The sequence below is a fragment of the Oncorhynchus masou genome, chromosome 1 (genome assembly GCF_036934945.1).
Source record: "Oncorhynchus masou masou isolate Uvic2021 chromosome 1, UVic_Omas_1.1, whole genome shotgun sequence".
NCBI lineage: Eukaryota > Metazoa > Chordata > Actinopteri > Salmoniformes > Salmonidae > Oncorhynchus > Oncorhynchus masou.
This window is the reverse complement of record NC_088212.1, coordinates 67,795,765-67,812,655: the sequence shown is the minus strand read 5'-3', so window position 1 is coordinate 67,812,655 and position 16,891 is coordinate 67,795,765. Positions and strand designations below refer to the sequence as shown.

Genomic DNA, 16,891 nt, shown 5'->3' with positions numbered 1-16,891 from the left:
TCCACTCCACCACACCTTCACTAGGACCCTAGTCACTGGCAGAAGGGCACCCACATGCAGTAACCATTTAACTTTGCCCTTTTTGAAAGGCATGATCTCATTCTGTTCAGTGCTCAAAAAATACCTTTAGTCCATTAACTGTTATGAAATGAGAAACCCCAATGTGTCAGTGAGTTATATGCCCTGGTGAACATCACTCAAAAGAAATAGTGTCATCCAAATGCCCGAGTGTCACACTAGCTATCAGTCCCCATACACACTAAAAACCCACACACACATACCTGGAACAAGAGTTTCTCCTCTCGTCTCTTCTCCCTCCCTCTCTCTGCTAGTGTATCCAGTGAGGTGTCGGTGTCTGGGCTGTGTGCAGTGTGTTAGTACAGGGCAACAGCGGGCTGTGCTCTGTGGCATCTCCACCCAGGGACAGGGACAGCTACTGTGTGGCTGGGTGTGGGTGTGGCTGGGGTCCCTCTGAGGCCTCCTTTGTTCCCCCCCGGCCAGCCAGAGAAAGGGTTAAAGAAGACAAATGGAGGCAGATCCACAGAGGAACATGCTTAAGCAGCAAATTTTCAGAGAAGGGGCAGGAATTAAAACAATGGCTGCCTTTTATCCCAGCGTTGGTCTAATTGGATGGGAAATTCATCTCTGCCACCTTAGCAGCACTCTCCCTCATTGACAGAGGGGAGACATGGCACCAAAAACCTCTGGCCTTCAGATTCCACCTGCCCAGCCGCACCCACCCCACAGCTTCCTAAAAACACAGACCTTTCACAAAGCAAGGCTTCCTGTGTGAGTGCATGTGTGATTACACACCTTGCAAACACTGTCCTAGTCTCTGTGCTGCCTGCATCTGTTTGCAGAGACAAGCCTTCTTGTGTTGTCATCTGTCATTTTTCCTTCATGACATCACTCTGGTCTTTGATACAGTGGTCAGGGCTCCTTGGGCTGTTGCAGGGCTGCTGATTGGGGGAAGCCTAGTTCCTAGCTAGCTCCTGTGGAGACTAGTAGCCCAGCACCTAACACCAACAGAGCAGCGCTCCAAGCCCAGCAGCAGTCAGGGGAATTACTGCCTAGCTGACCCAGAAATCCAGGGTCAGCTTTGTTTTAACAAGCAGGGGAACCTTCCACCACTTTAGCAACTGTGCCTCGACCACAAGAAAGGGTCCTGCGCCGCCGAAGAGCTAGCGGGGAGGAAATTAAATATTACACCAGGAGGGAATGGTTCAGCTCTAAAGAGGGTGGAGGGGGGGGGGTCATTCACTGGTGCTGGGACAAGGCATTAGGAGGTGAAGCGGTAGTTTGGCAGAAGGGGGGATGAGTCTAGGAATTCACAACAGTTCATTCTCGCTGATGAAATGGTATGTTCATTATCAGCGTAATTCGATCAAGATGCTCGAAGGGGGGGGGGGGGGGTAGGAGGGGGGTAGGAGAGGGGGGGGGAGGGGGGGGTAGGAGGGGGAGGGGGTAGGAGGGGGGTAGGAGAAAGCGAGGAAAGGCTGACATTCTTTATTACACACTTCATTTCATTTAACGGACCTTTAAAAACTATATATAAAGGAAAAAGAAAGGGGGAAGGAGAGAGGGAAAACTTTGCCCTGGCTCTTAAAGGGGATGTGGCGTCCGTTGCAGACGCTCTTGGTCTGTGCCCAGTCTTTTCCTGGCAGAGAGTGTCCGCTGGCCTGTAAGGCGGGAGCGAGCAGAGCCTGACTCTATAACACAATCAAACAGGCCTTCAGCACTGAGCCTCGCAGAGCTCCGTTTGGTAAACATCAAGTCACAGGCTATTAAAGGATCCTCTGGCTTTCTAAGGTCCCAGGATGCCAGACTGTTCAGGAGCATGACAACAACGGCCCTTAGCATGGTGCATAGCCGCTAACAGAGTCACTAACACAGGATAGGGACTTAGGAGATCTCTATGCTTACGGTTAAAGTACCAGATTATAATGATCTCTGGATGTCTTGATAAAACAACGCCCTATACACATGAGCAATTCCACCCTTTGACCTTGTGATATGTTTACAATGAACTCCCCTTGCCTTTCATCAGTGTGTTACAATCAGCCAAACCTAATGATCTAATTCCTAACAACCCTCCCGTTCTATTTCTCAACCTCTCAGGTCAAAAGTAGCTGAATTACTTTTGGGAAAAGATGAGGTGATTAAATTAATCAACTGAAGGACCTGACAGCAAAGCAATCAAGTCATCTTAAAAGTACACACTTCATGCAGGCATTAACCTTGAACTAAACCCCACTAGCGGCCTGAACAATTATCACAGAGTAGAACGTTTTTTGTCCATCATCTTGTAGTGTTTGTCGTGTGTTTACTGTGGGATAATGTGGTCTGGAAGACTGTAGTTTGATGTATCTCCGAAGGGGGGCTGGAGGAGCACCCCCAGCGTATGTGTACAGTGTGTGTGTGTGTGTGTGTGTGTGTCCACACCACCCCCGTGCAGGAGCCCATTACCTAACCTACAGCTAGCCTCATTCAGTTTCTTACAAACAGGGTTATCCATTAACACACATCAAAGGTTAGGAAAGAAGATATATAAATAAACAGAACCTCAACCAAAAAAAGAGAAAATGAGACTTGTTTGTGAACCACACCACAGCCCCCTCCTTCCTCTCACACAAAATCCCCAACCCCCCACCCTTTTAACCTAAGTGGGCTTCCTCTTGCTTTTACATGTTCACTTGTCCACTGTACTGTAGTCATTAACATATTTGGAGTGCAGTAAGCAGAAAGCTTAATTGTCCTTAATTGCTCGTCTAAATGTGTTCTCTAATGATTTGCCTCAGATCTGTGACTGCCTTTTGCGCAATTTCCCGGCCGCTGGCTTTATTATCCCTGCCTCCTTGGAACAAAGCATCTTCAGAGGCCCGGACTTGTTTTTTAATAACAACACACAGAGTGAATGTGAGGGAGGGAGGGCAGTGACGGCACTCTGCGGGGGTACACACAATGGAGGCCCTTTGTCAGGGTGCAGACGTTAAAATGATTAGAAAACCAAATCTGTGCTAAGACACAGTGTTAATTGACCACTGCTCACTCCTTTTTAAATCGGCCCCTAACAAACAACCAATCCTGGCTTTTGTTTGTGCCTTTTACTGCTGCTGCTGTGGGTGTATCTGTTATTGCTGCTTTGCTCCTCCTACCTCTGGCCTGATGGCATCTCTGAATGTGTCTTTATTGGCTGAACAGCAAGGCCCTGTAGTCTCCATTCACTGCAGGCACGGCCTGATCTCAGAATGATTAGTATTATTTCTCAGAAAGCATCCAACTGAATTGTGCATATATAGAAAAAAGGCTGCTTTCAGAAATAATTAGTTACAGTTCATTTAGTTTTGACTAACTAAAAAAAGATTTGAATATACATTTTCTGAATACATGTACTATTCTGAACTAAAAAAATATATAAATAAACATAGAGTGTAGGGTTTGTGCCTGACAGAATGGAGGCACAGTAGCTACTTCCTGCCTTCTACCTGTGTGGGAGGAGTTACAGAGGGCAGGTGGCTTTCCTGTTAGATATGCACTGTGTCCCAGCAAAAGTAAAACAATCTAGAGCACGCTGAATGTTAAATCTGAGGTGCCAAAGAAAATAAATTGTCCACCATTTTATAATCCTGCTTATATCAATATCATAGCACAGACTCAGTGGCATTGGGAGCTGTTTGTCTTGTTTGAATACGATAAGGCACAGACACTTACTCACATTTCAACCACTTACTTTTTAAAATCAGTTTATCAGTATGTTTTTGCTTACATTTCCCTTGCAGGGAAATAACAACACCAACAGCAGCACAGTCACTGTCTAAAGGTGGCTGGTTCCATGAAAGTAATCAAATTATCTTTGATAATTAACATAAGCACTGCTGCTCATTTATACGATGACGTATCCAATCCCTGTGTAAGTATTATGAAGCAGTTACAGGTACAGTCTGGTGTCTCATCACTACAACTCCCGTAAAATATAGTAGAGAGTAGGTCCTCCCATTATAGAATATAGGGGGTCGATTATAGAATATAGTCGAGAGCCATGCGTCCTCCGAAACACAACCCAACCAAGCCACACTGCTTCTTAACACAGCACAGCATCCAACCCGAAAACCAGCCGCACCAATGTGTCGGAGGAAAAATATAGTAGAGAGTAAGTCCTAGTGACCTGGTCAGCGTGCCTCCCATTATAGCCTATAGTCCTCCCATTATAGAATATAGTAGAGAGTAGGCTCCCAGTGCGCGATATAGTAGACAGTAGGATATTCCTCCAGAATATAGTAAAGTAAGTCCTCCCCTTGTAAAATATAGTAGAGAGTAAGTCCTCCCATTATAGAATATAGGACATTATAGAATATAGTGCGCCGCACCATGGGTCTCCCGGTAAAATATAGTAGAGAGTAAGTCCTCCCATTATAGAATATAGTACAGAACCTGGACTCCCATTATAGAATGTAGTACCAGGATCTCTTGTAGTATAGGCAGTAGCTCCCATTGTAGAACTGTGATGCAGTGCCTTATTATAGAATGTAGTAGAGAGTAAGTCCTCCCATTGTAAAATATAGTAGAGAGTAAGTCGCAGTGGTCTATCATAGAATATAGTTTTTGATTACATTTCCCTTGTAGGGAAAAATAACAACAGCAACATCAGCACAGTCACTGTCTAAAGGTGGCTGGTTCCATGAAAGTAGTCAAATTATCTTTGATATTTAACATAAGCACTGCTGCTCATATCTATACCACAGAGGACATAAAATAAAGCCCTCTTTAGTCCCTGTGTGAAAGTTCTACCATTGTAAAATATAGCTAAGTCAGGTACAGCCAGTAGCTGGTGAGTGTGTAAAATATAATGGAGAAGTCCTCATTTAAAATATAGTATCCCCCATTGTAAAATATAGTAGAGAGTAAATCCTCCTGTATCTTACCTGCATCAGCAGACGGACACTTGCGGATGGTGAAGATGGCGCTGAGCTCCTCGTCATCCTCAGGCAGGCCCTTCTGCAGGCGCTGGAGCTTCCTCAGGCTCTCGCTGCGCTGGTGCTTCATGGAGCGCACATGCTGGACCAGGTTGAGCTTGGCCTTGGTGGAGTAGTTACACAGCACACAATGGTAGTAGCAGGCATCTCCCTCCACCGCGTTCTCCTGATGCTGCAGGTGCTGTGGGAGGAGAGCGAGAGAGAGAGAGAGAGAGAGAGAGAGAGAGAGAGAGAGAGAGAGAGAGAGAGAGAGGGAGAGAGGGAGAGAAAGGGCTTTTAACTGACGGCAGACAACTAGCCAGGCACCACTGACTCACTTTCACTCACACAGTTCGCAAATGAACAAATCAATTACCAATCACAGCCCTGTTGTTTAACACCCAGCCCTCTTCCACACTGTTCTGTTTGGACTGAGCCCTGTATCTCTCTCTGTGTCTGGCTATATCTGTCTGTGGACTAACAGGACAGGAGAAGAGAGGGGTGGGAGCCGGGCTGGTCTCAGGGGCCTAGGCGCGGGGTCGAGAGACACACATCACACACCCCTCAGAGGACCACAGAACCATAGACCTGGCAGACGGAAGGGAGCATTGATCCCTTTCACTCAAGAGAAGCCTCCGTCTCTGAGAAGGAAACTCCAAACATCTGCCTGTTTCATGCATGGGATGCTAAATATTGATCAGGGCCAGTCAAATCCTCCCTATCACAGCAAGCACCAGGGAGAGAGAGGGAACACGGAGAGAGTGAGGGGGGATACATTCTGAAACTAACTAGAACATTCCTCAACAGGGTAGTGACCTTCAGGGGACAGAGACTCCACATTATTGACCTATCAACCCCATCATTTCCTCTAAGTGCCCCACACTGACAGTCCAACTCCACTGTACCCCACACCCAACACACACCCTATAATGACACAAAACATGCCCCACACAGCACAGTGACACCATCTCTCCCAAACCACACCCCACACACCACGGACCCACACAAGGCCCAATCAATGGCACAATGCCAACACAATATGACCCTGACTAGGGGATCGGTAGATGTATTGATAATTATCCTATAAAACAGGGCCCTGATCATTTCATGTTTACAATGGAAAGCGCCAGACTCAGTATGGCCACTGTTCTCACGCTTCTGTCATGTTCTGTTCATACGGCCCACTCTGGAGTCTAGCTGTGGATTTCTGGGGCTGCAATCAATGTCAATCATCACAAGATGTTTCTTTCTATTCTAATCTTCATGGCCTAGTCTCTTGTGAGATTCAGTGGCTGAGTGGGTGAAAGGACTAAAAATAACACTTCACTGCCAGATGGGGACTAGATCAGATAATGAATCCAAATAAATGTACTTTCATCATTAATGCTCCATTAAAAACTGACAGGAAAATAAATACATGTAAAAATTGTGATTTATTTGTAACAATGGCATGGGTTTTCCATGCATGGCTTTGACAGCTTTTGAGAATTGCATGTATAGGCAATGAAAATAAGGCAATTGGAGCTTAGTGGAGATACAATTTGATAGGTAATTATTTATTGCTACTGCAATTCGTCAAATCATGTGAACACTGAAAATGCTATAAAAAATAACTTTGATACACAACACAAGCACAAGCAGATTATAAGAAATATTGCTCCATTTCAGTATCGTTTTATTTGAAACAGGTTTCATTTTAAATGTGTGGCTTCATACTGAGAGAGAGGAAAAATGGCTGTTATCCTGTATCTGCCTCCCACCACGACTCTCCTAATCTCCCATACAGGCCACCCCCACACTTAGACAAAGGTTGGGAACAACTAATTGATTAATTAAGAGGAGCCTGAACCGGCCCTGCATTGAGGCAACATGTTTAGATGGCTGAGAAATGCAAAAGCAATGAAAACATTAGATTTTTAACCACATTACATCTGAATCAGGTGTTGACAGCCTGGGCTGAGAAAAAATCATAACAATATTATGTTCCCAGAAATGCTCCTATATTTTCTTCTAATGTTTAATTTTCTGGTAATATTGTAATATCGCTATGGGCTTTTCTGGGCAATTGTATTCCATTCTCCCTGGTTTTATATTTCTCACTTCTACACCTAAACGTACATTAGGACACTGCTTCCAGGAAAAGGAAGGGAGTTTTTTATTTTTGCAAGCCCCACAGCTCTGTGTAATAGAATTATTAGGTGATTCTAAAAGGGTCTGTCTCTCTCTCTGTGCTCTCCCTCCTCGCCTCGTTTGAAGCCCTCCATGATGTCATTGAATAGGTGCTGCTGGATATTCTGCTGGTGCGAGCTGTATCCCTCCTTTCTCCTCCTCCTCCTCCCCCCTTCTCTTCCGTCCACACATATTGCATCAGAGCTCAGGTACAGAGAAATCTGACAGACAGATTTAATCGTAGATAACACCAAATCCATTGTGTGATTGCTGAGCTGAGAAATGGCACACTGTTTTAAAGTCATAGCAGATGTCGAACAAAACAAATGGAGCGAGAGGGACTGCACCGCATGACTCAAGGCTGCAAAAAGGAGACAGTGAGTTCACACAAAAAAAACAGACGACACCTGACCTAAACTTCAAAGTTGGTTTTAAGAGGTAGAAAAAAATCCTGGGAGTTTTACAGCTTCCCATAAAAAAGACAGGATTTATGCAGGAGTGAACCTGAGACTGCCTGGCCTAGAACAGGCTGTATATCACCTCAAACTGACTGGGCTGTAGGCAGGGCCCGACTCAGTCCAAACCAGACCTCATTCCCTCTGTATCACCACCTCTTACAGACCACAGACACCTGTAAGTGTGTTAACAACCACACTTACTCAAACAGCACCGGGCCATACCAAACAGAGTGTGGGGGTGATGGAGGACTGTTGTTAGAGATATGGGGCCTGATCAGTACAGGGCCAACACAGCAGTGCACCCCCCTCCCCGGACTGGTCCATCTGACCAGTTGTAGGTGGAGCTCTATATGAGAAACGGGCATTAAACACTACCCATGGGAACAGGGGCTCTCTGAAACACCCCCATGCATGCGCACGCTCACAAACACACAGGATTCCATCAACATTATAGATGTGAGAGAGTCTAGTGATGCTATCTAGGAGCACACAAACACGTACACACAAACGTTGGATGTGAAACACAGTAATGCATTAGACAGGGCCTGTGTCTGTTTCCTATGATCCTGCAATGAAGCCCTAGCTGATAAATCACCTCCAACTGGAGTGCAGGAATTCAGCGGTTTAATTAAAAAGTCATGTTGGGAGAGAAAGCTGGGAGGAGCTGGCCTGGCCGCTCCAAAGGAGAGGAGAGGAGGCTGCCTGGGCTGCCCTGAACAGGGGCCCCTGAGCACCAAGCACCCCACTGAGGCCCTGAGAGGAGCTGAGCTACAGAACTGGGTCGGAGGCTGGAGGACGGCTGTCAGCCCCTCCTCAACAGGCCGCATGGCTTCAATTTCTCTTCAGTTCCATTTAATTGGCTGTGAATTTACGACAGCCGTACAGGAGACAGGAGTTTTAGCCGAGCCTGGATCAGAGAATGGGAGCATGGAGTGTGGAGAAGGATGGGGCGAGGGAGGCAGAATGTGTGTGCTGTTCTGTAGCCAGGCCTCTGTACTTTACCTCCTCTCTCTGTGGAGGTTGAAGCAGGGCTCTGTGCTCATACAGGTGGAGAGGGACTGGAGCGGTGTGGGCGCCACCACATCATCTCTCTGGCAACTTAACACTGCACCCTGGCCTCTCAGTGGGCAATATAAGGACAGATCAGTTACAACACCCACCCAGAGTGCTGCATACACCTGCATTTCCATCCACTTCAATGGGATGTAAAAATACACCTTTAACCAAAACAGTAGCTGGGAGAGGAGAAGAGAGGAGAGCCAACGTGACATGGACGTGGGTATTACTGGAAGGGTGGAAGGCAGCTAGAGTGCCAACACAAGCCGGTAATTCCACAGAATGGCCCCCAATGGAGCAGTATAATACATGCACACACATAAACACACACGTGCTAACTAAGGCGCATGCACACACATAAACACACACGTGCTAACTAAGGCGCATGCACACACATAAACACACACGTGCTAACTAAGGCGCATGCACACACACACACAACTAAGGCATGCACACACACACACACACACATGCACACACACACACACACACATGCACACACATAAACACACACGTGCTAACTAAGGCGCATGCACACACATAAACACACACGTGCTAACTAAGGCGCATGCACACACACACATAGAGAGACAGGCACGCACACACTCTCCATTATGATCATACCCCAATTTCCACCATTACATTTGGCAGTGCTGTTAATATAAAATTAATGCATTAAAACAGATGACTATCCACGGGCTAAATGGCTATCAATTCAGCGAGAGCTGCCAAATTCCCTGTGTGAACGAGCCAGTGAGTGTCTGGCTGTGTATTGCTTTGTAATTATCCCAGTGATTCTCAGCACTTAAAGGTAAAGCTGGACGCTTTCCGGACGGCACTGAGTGTGTTTGTGTGTGTGTGTGAATGCTGGTGACAGGAGGTGAACATGGGACAGAGACAGCGAGAGGACACAGAACCTACAGGACACAGAACCTACAGGCCACAGTGTGCTGCCATTTAAACCTGATCCACACTCTTTACCATATCAATGAGGATACCATATCCGGTGATATCATAGCGCCATGGTTTCTCCATTGACCGAGGGGCAAAATGATGAGCTGGTTCCAGGCACAAGGCATGTTGATGAATAATGTCAAGTAGCACCTATGTTATTCACACACACTGATGTCATGGCAGCAATTATATCCAATGAGGTCATTGTATTTACTATGAAAAGACACAAAGAAGATGAAAAACTGAAAAACCCACTCTGGGCTGGGTGTAGAATAAAACACCACTCCTGTCTTATATCTCAGTGTGTGAGTGACTGAGCCGTGTGCTGGCACAGGTAGCCCTGGGGTGGTGTGTGTGTGTGTGTGTGTGGGGTCTTGTAAAGAGGGGCTCTGGGATTCCCCTGGAAGGAAGGTAGGCTGTTTAGCAGAGAGAAGATAGGGAGAGCGGCTGGAGTCTGAGTGGGGTTGTGTGTGTGACTTGGTGGGTTGTGTGGGGTGCAGGAGGCTGGGGTCTTGTAAAGAGGGGCTCTGGGATTCCCTTGGAAGGAAGGTAGGCTGTTTAGCAGAGAGAAGATAGGGAGAGCGGCTGGAGTCTGAGTGGGGTGTGTGTGACTTGGTGGGTTGTATGGTGTACAGGAGGCTGGGGTCTTGTAAAGATGGGCTCTGGGATTCCCCTGGAAGGAAGGTAGGCTGTTTAGCAGAGAGAAGATAGGGAGAACGGCTGGAGTCTGAGTGCTTGCAGCTTTGCCTGTGATTTCCACTCCGCCGGCAGCAGCAGGAACAGCAGCCACGACCACAGAAGCCGCTGCGGGTGCCAAGTTCAGCGGCTGGTTGGAATTAGCCACTGCGAGCGGCGACAAGCCCAGACATTGTGCTGTGGCTGGGGGGACTGCATGTATCCGCCCCAAACTGCATACCTACTGCTTCCTGTCCCCCTCCCCTTCCCCTCTCTCTCCCGCTCCCTAATCCCTCTCTGCCCAACCCTGGGCTCTCCCCTTTGTCTAAAAGAACACCAGACAATTAGTGACTCTCCCTACAGCCAGTGGGACGATGATCAACTGCTACAAATGAATAAACAATAGGCTGCATATTTGTTTAGAGAGAGAAAGGAGGCCTCTTTGTCATCGGGGAGGGCAATGAGGTAAAGATGGATGACAGTAGCTCTCTACAGGCTGGGCAATAGGTAAACACAGGCTGCTGGGAGCACACAGTGCCTTAATAGAATACTGCTGCTGGCTGGGCCTCGGCCTCAGGCAGCCACTCAGCCTAACTTTAACATTAAATAAAGCAATAATTATTGAATTCTTTTTAATAAGTAAGATGCACTGGAAAGTAAACAATGGGAACATAATTGCAGAGAGAAAGCAATCAATGCAGCCAGTCATTTGGCCCATGTTGATTGTGTATGCTGTGGTAGCATATTTCTTTGTGTGGCTGGGGAGCGAGGAGGGGGGGGTGGGGTGTAGTGACAAGCAGCCGAATAATACATTCTCACATACACAGGGCGAAAACAAGAGTTGGATAATCCCTTCTTCAATATTGACCCTGGGCTCGAAACAATGGCTCTCAATCAGCTAATCAATGTGTTCATATAATTCATGAGTGAGTCACTCTGCTCTAAGAGAGAAGGAGGAGGCTGAGCAGGGAGAGATCAATGCCCAGCACGGTGATAACGAGCCTGGGCCTATGCCCACTGGAGCCCCACGCCGGCATCCCGGGTCCCTCTCATTAACAATATTTGGATAAGCATGGCCATACATACATAATGTCCACTTCTAATATCAGCCAGATAAACACATTTCCCCCCTCTTAATGAGACGGGCCCCTACTTTTGCGACAAACTGCAAATGATTCTGAGACGGACAGGAAATGATGTCAAGCACCTGAATAATACGGGGAAAAAAGTATGGTAAATTAATAGTGAGCCGTCACCCTTCTCTCTGAGCAGCTAATTAACAGTTTAGCCTCCTGGTGCTTTAATGAATGCTAGCCTGGGCGAGCCAAGCAGAGAACAGAGCGGACGCTGCAGTACAATAACTCTGCCTGCAGGAGGCGACAGCTGTGTTGCACCACGGGGGCACAAAGCAGACAGCTGTTCCAACCACTCAATGACATCTGCACCGGCTCCATGCCATCTGGAACATCAGGAGGGCAACTCTGGACCTGCCCTTGTGCTGCTCTTCCCAGAAACCCACTGCCTCCCACTGCCTAGTCAACAAAACAACCCTCCATTTTGGACAGTGGTGATGGTAATTATTAGGACAGGACTGACTGGGGAAGAATGTGTTTTTCTGGTTCTCATTACAGCTCCAAACAGGAGACAGAATCCATCAAACCCAGGCAGTAGAGATGTTCACATGCATTTCAAAGGCCCTGATGTTGTCTCGTCTTCTCTTTGAATAAAGACAAGACTTCAGGAGGCATCAAGGGTTTACTAACACATGTCATATCTAATGTAATGAGAAATAAGGGCTTCGGGATGAGGGAAAACAATAAGCTGGTCAGAGCTGAGGCTTGTACAGTAGTCTAGGCTGGGGTGGTGTGGAGTGGTGTTATGGTATATGCCTGTTCTATCCAGTGATGAGATATTGTCTCACCAGCCACCTCCTATGAGCCCAATGCAGGTCAGGCCACATGGATGTTTTCAAGGGAGGGAGAGAGAACAAGCAGGTCTGTGGAAAATCCACACCTGCACTTGGCAGCCACAACCCAGAACCCCCCTCCTCCCTTATATTGTCTGCCCCCCTTCCCAAACAAACCCTGCTGACAGAACCCTGTAGGATTCTGACAGCTGCATGTACCCAGACCACTCAGCCTCCCAGCTAGCACTTGGCCTGTAGGCAAGGCTTAAAGCCCAGCCATGGTTAGCATGGAAAGCCGTCTACTTTGCACTGGGCTGGAGGATAGGGATGGGTTTGGATATAGTCTCTGCAATGATATTCTCCTCCCTGCTTGAGGCAATGGTTATTTTACAAACCTTAGAGGCACTTCCAACACACTGCTAAAAGCTAAACGCTATAAAATGAAATCCTTCAAAATATCTGCGACTTCCATGTAAGTCAGCAGGGAATGTGAGGAATGCATTACAACACATTGTAATAGGACTAGTGCTCTTGAATGGCAATGCATTGACTAGCTGAATAGGGATGTCTAGGGTTTCCTGACGTGTGTGGGTGCTAAATGAGACAGATGACTTACTGTGACTGTACATGAGATTACTTGGTTTCATTGTGGGTTTGCCTGTTACAAGGCAGAGGTAGAGGCAGCCCTGGCCTGGTGACCACACAGGTGACAGAGACCCTGACAACCACAGCACCCCATTTGTCACTTGCCAGCCAAACAATTGCAGCATGGCCTTGTGGGCCGGCTGGAGGTGTGGGCCACAGGCTGCTTATTAGGTGGATGGGGAGCGGGTGGGGGTAGTGGAGGGTACGGTAGCAGAGAAGCCATAGGTGCTTGGGGGTGAGGAGTACAGACAAATGGCTCTTGTGATGATTAATACAGTCAGTGGAAATTTTAAGAGCCAGAACATGACCAAAACGCCATTAGTCTATGACAACAAACATCCTAGTCGTCCCCGCTTAGATCTGCTGCGACCCCTTTGTGACTGGGACATGCGACAGATGCGTCACCAGACCCAGCGCTGCACCCCTGGGGTCAAACTGGACCTCTCAGTCAGCACCACACTGTCTGTCACAGTGTCACCAAGATGGCTGCCCTTCCTTTTCTCTACCAACCTCTCTAGCTACCATGACCCAGATGAAGCCCCTAGATGAGCCAGTGTATCTTGTCAGAGGAGAGGAGAGAGGAAAAGATAGAGGAGGAGAGGAGTCCATTGGGCTGGGCTGTAACTCTGACCCTATACTTTAGCCTCTGGGCTTGGTGGTGTCACTTGTTTCTCTCCTCCTGTTCCACCCAGCCTGGCTGGCTGAGATGAGAGATGCTGACGTAACGGGAGGAGCGATACAGAATACAATCTCCTCCAGGCTTGTATTATCTAGCTTTCACCTCTGGCATTCCCAGTTTGGCTGTGTAAATATTTCATTACCACATAATTGGTTGCTGCTTCGGGCTATGCAATAAGGCAGTGAGAGTGTAATGCTGTGTGTTTTCTCTCATTACTTTCCTGTTCTTCTTTATATAAAATTCACTATGAAGTAGTTGGAGTGTGGGTTTGAAACCTCTATAGGGGAAGTGTTTCGCTCGCTCCGCCTTGCCTAGCCTGCCCCTCTTCAGTGTCCTAACCTAGCTACCTCTCTACACTGGCGAGATAATTAAGACACCAATGATGGGACTGAGCCAGAGTCAATATTTAACCCAGTCTTAAGGGGACATCTTTCATTAGCAGCAGCAAGCTGACAAAAGGAGCAAAAAGGCAGTTGAGTGGTCCCCTTACTAAAATGCAAATGAATGAATGGGGGCGGAGCAGTTAGATAAGGTGCTAGTGTAAAGAGGAAGGCTTGGACTGTGATGTTATGTATGGAGGTTAAGTACCCTGTTGGTGGAGTGAAACTACTGTTGAGAGTTCTTCTACCAGCTCCGTACACCCACCAACTGGTCCATGCCAACATCTACTATGAGGCCGATACAACTTCAACCCTGCACCTATTCTACACATCACAGTCCAAGACTTACACTTTCACACTTTATTTAACTACTTTGAGATAGAACCTATTAATAGCTAAGATAAGCATACAGCATTCAAATAGGGTGTTATAGTGTTAAAAACACTATAGGTTGTTACCAACTGTATGCGTCTTCATACACTAATAACTAATTATGTTCCTAATCACCTGATACTCATTCAAAGTTCATATAATGAGTCCTGTTCTCTATCAGTAGAGATACTATCTGATGATAAAAGCATGCCCTGAAGCCGTACTTCTTCTGCCCCCCAACTAGACATGAATTTGAAATGAGATCTTCCTAAGACCCCCAGCAGCCTCTAACCCATGCCCAACGGGAGTGAGTACACTTGTGTTGAAAAGTGGTGCTCTGTGAAGGTCTAACACCTCTTTCCCATAATATCATCGAATACACCAGGGCCCTGCTAACACAAAAAGCCATTCTGGCTGTATAGGGTCATTCTGCCCAGCCTGCTTATTAGACATAGAAAAAAAACAGAACCTCACTTTCCATAAAAAGACAAACAAAGTGCTCATTGATCAGTGTGATCAATGGAGGATCAATAACCTAAACCCTCATCATTCCCAGCGCAGCATAATTACAGCTGAGATATGGTGGTCATCACAAAAACCCAACACAGCCCGGTGTAATTGGAGGCAGCCTACTGCTTTAGTCACGCTGGCAGAAGCTTTTCCAGAGGAGAGGAGCCTAGTGCTAAAAGACCTCTGCCGGCCTGGCTGGGCATTGGAGATTCCCAAAATAACCACAGCGAGGTCGTTGGAGCTGGCTGCCCATTAAATGTTCGGGATATTTAACACAGGGCACAGCAACCTCCTGCTCCCCATCACACAGGAAAGCTTTGTATCCCTTTTAATGTAAATTCCTCACATAGGTTGTAAGATTGTATTAAGCCCCTTTTTATAGGACAACTTGTGATTTTAATTTATTAATGTTTTGGAGGAGTGCCCTTATTATGCGATGTGTTGCTGACCTTCCTTGTTGTTGACCTCCCATAATGTTTTCCACTCCAGTGACTGTGGCGAGGAGAGACGTTAGAGGAGCAGGCACAGCTAGGCGGTGAGCTCAACGTACCGCTCAGGCATCGGGCAGGCTGGCATCACAGTCCCGCTGCCCTGTCCACCTATACACCCTGCTTACTGGTGCACAAAGTCACAAACTATACCTCAAAGGCCACCACTTTCTCCCCTTCCTGTTTATTGATTAGGTAAACCTCAGTTATTGTGCAGTAAATCAAGCACTAATCTCAACCCCAGGAGGAAAGTGGTAAAGGTCAAATCTGCTAAAATGCGCATAGTTAAGGAGCCCGGGTTCAGCCATGAGTGAGGACATACTCCTCCTCCCTCTCAGCTTTCAGCCCTGTTCCTGCTTTACTCCGTTCCTCTCTGCTATGCTGTGGCCTTTGCCTGCCTGCCTGCCTTCCTGCCTCTCTGCCTGACTGACTGCATGACCGTGCAACCAGAGGCTGGAGGGAGTGGGCTTGGCAGAGGAGCCACTGGAAGTATATACAGTTTCTAACCACCTCTCCTTATCCCTTTCTCTCCCTCCCACTATTCTCCACCAAAGCGCCGGGGGCGCCATACTTGTAAAGTAACCACAGCCCTTTGAGTGCCTCTTGTATTTACAAACAGAGGTATGTCGGAATCAAAGGAATTACATGACATAACACAAACAGTCGGCGGATTGAGAATTTATAGCATGGATATGGCGTAGGTGGGGCTGCACCCAGGAATTCTGCCATTGTTGGATTAAGCTACACTCAGTTAGAGAACTGAATTTACCTAGAGGAGAGAGCAGGGCAAGAGTCCACTGCAACAGCACTCCGCCCTTTCCCAGACAGACAGGCAGGCAGACAGTCTGCTCCAGGTGGAGAGCAATCACTTTCCCATCTACTTCCTGGTCCTGTTGTTTCTCCTCCCTTTCTCTCTCTCTCCCGCCTCTCACTGGCTCTTTTAATGAAATCGTATCTATTGGTCTATGCCTCCATGAGGTCTCTACAGTATGTTTCTGAAATCTGGCGTTTTTCCTCTCCTGGTCTAAAAGCCCCTTTCCCTTTCTCTTTCTCCCTTTCCCTTTCCCTCTCTCATTCTCGCCTTTTTCTCCCTCTTCTGGTTAGATCTAAAATCCCCCTTTTATTCCCCTCCTCTTTCCCCTCCCCTCTCTCATTCCCCTCCCCTCTCTCTTTCCCCTCCCCTCTCTCTTTCCCCTCCCCCCTCTTTCCCCTTCCCCTCTTCCCCCAGCACTTCCCCTCTGTTGCTGTTCTGCCCAATCTCACCTCAGTTTTTATTTCTCCCTCATCAGCAGGGGACTAAAAATAAATGATAAATGGAACATGATATTTTAAAGTCTTATCTCTTATCTGTTCTTACAAAGGAATAATGGGCTAGTTAATCCTGCAGATCTCAGATTGATTAATCAGCACATGCAGACAATCAAATAAATGATTAATATTCGCCAGACCTGCGGTCAGACAGTTACCCTGAAACCATCAGTAATAATTCAGTAACCCTTCCCAGACCACGGGCTGGCTCGTCTGACTCACTTTGACTCACTCTGCCTCACTCAGCCTCACTCAGCTTCAGCCCTGTGATGTTCCAGCAGAGCTTTGAACTCAACTCTCACCATGCTGGAGTCAGACACACTGGGGAGAAGCTGTCTG

At 47.2% G+C, this 16,891-nt stretch overlaps 1 protein-coding gene across 1 annotated transcript in view; it reads right to left on the bottom strand.

Annotated features, from left to right (window-relative positions):
* Positions 1 to 16,891, bottom strand: part of LOC135542064 (zinc finger homeobox protein 3-like) — an 86,366-nt gene that overhangs the window by 65,000 nt on the left and 4,475 nt on the right. Inside the window, 1 exon segment of the mRNA XM_064968734.1 lies at positions 4,923 to 5,154. Within this exon segment, the coding sequence (XP_064824806.1) occupies positions 4,923 to 5,154 (232 nt within the window).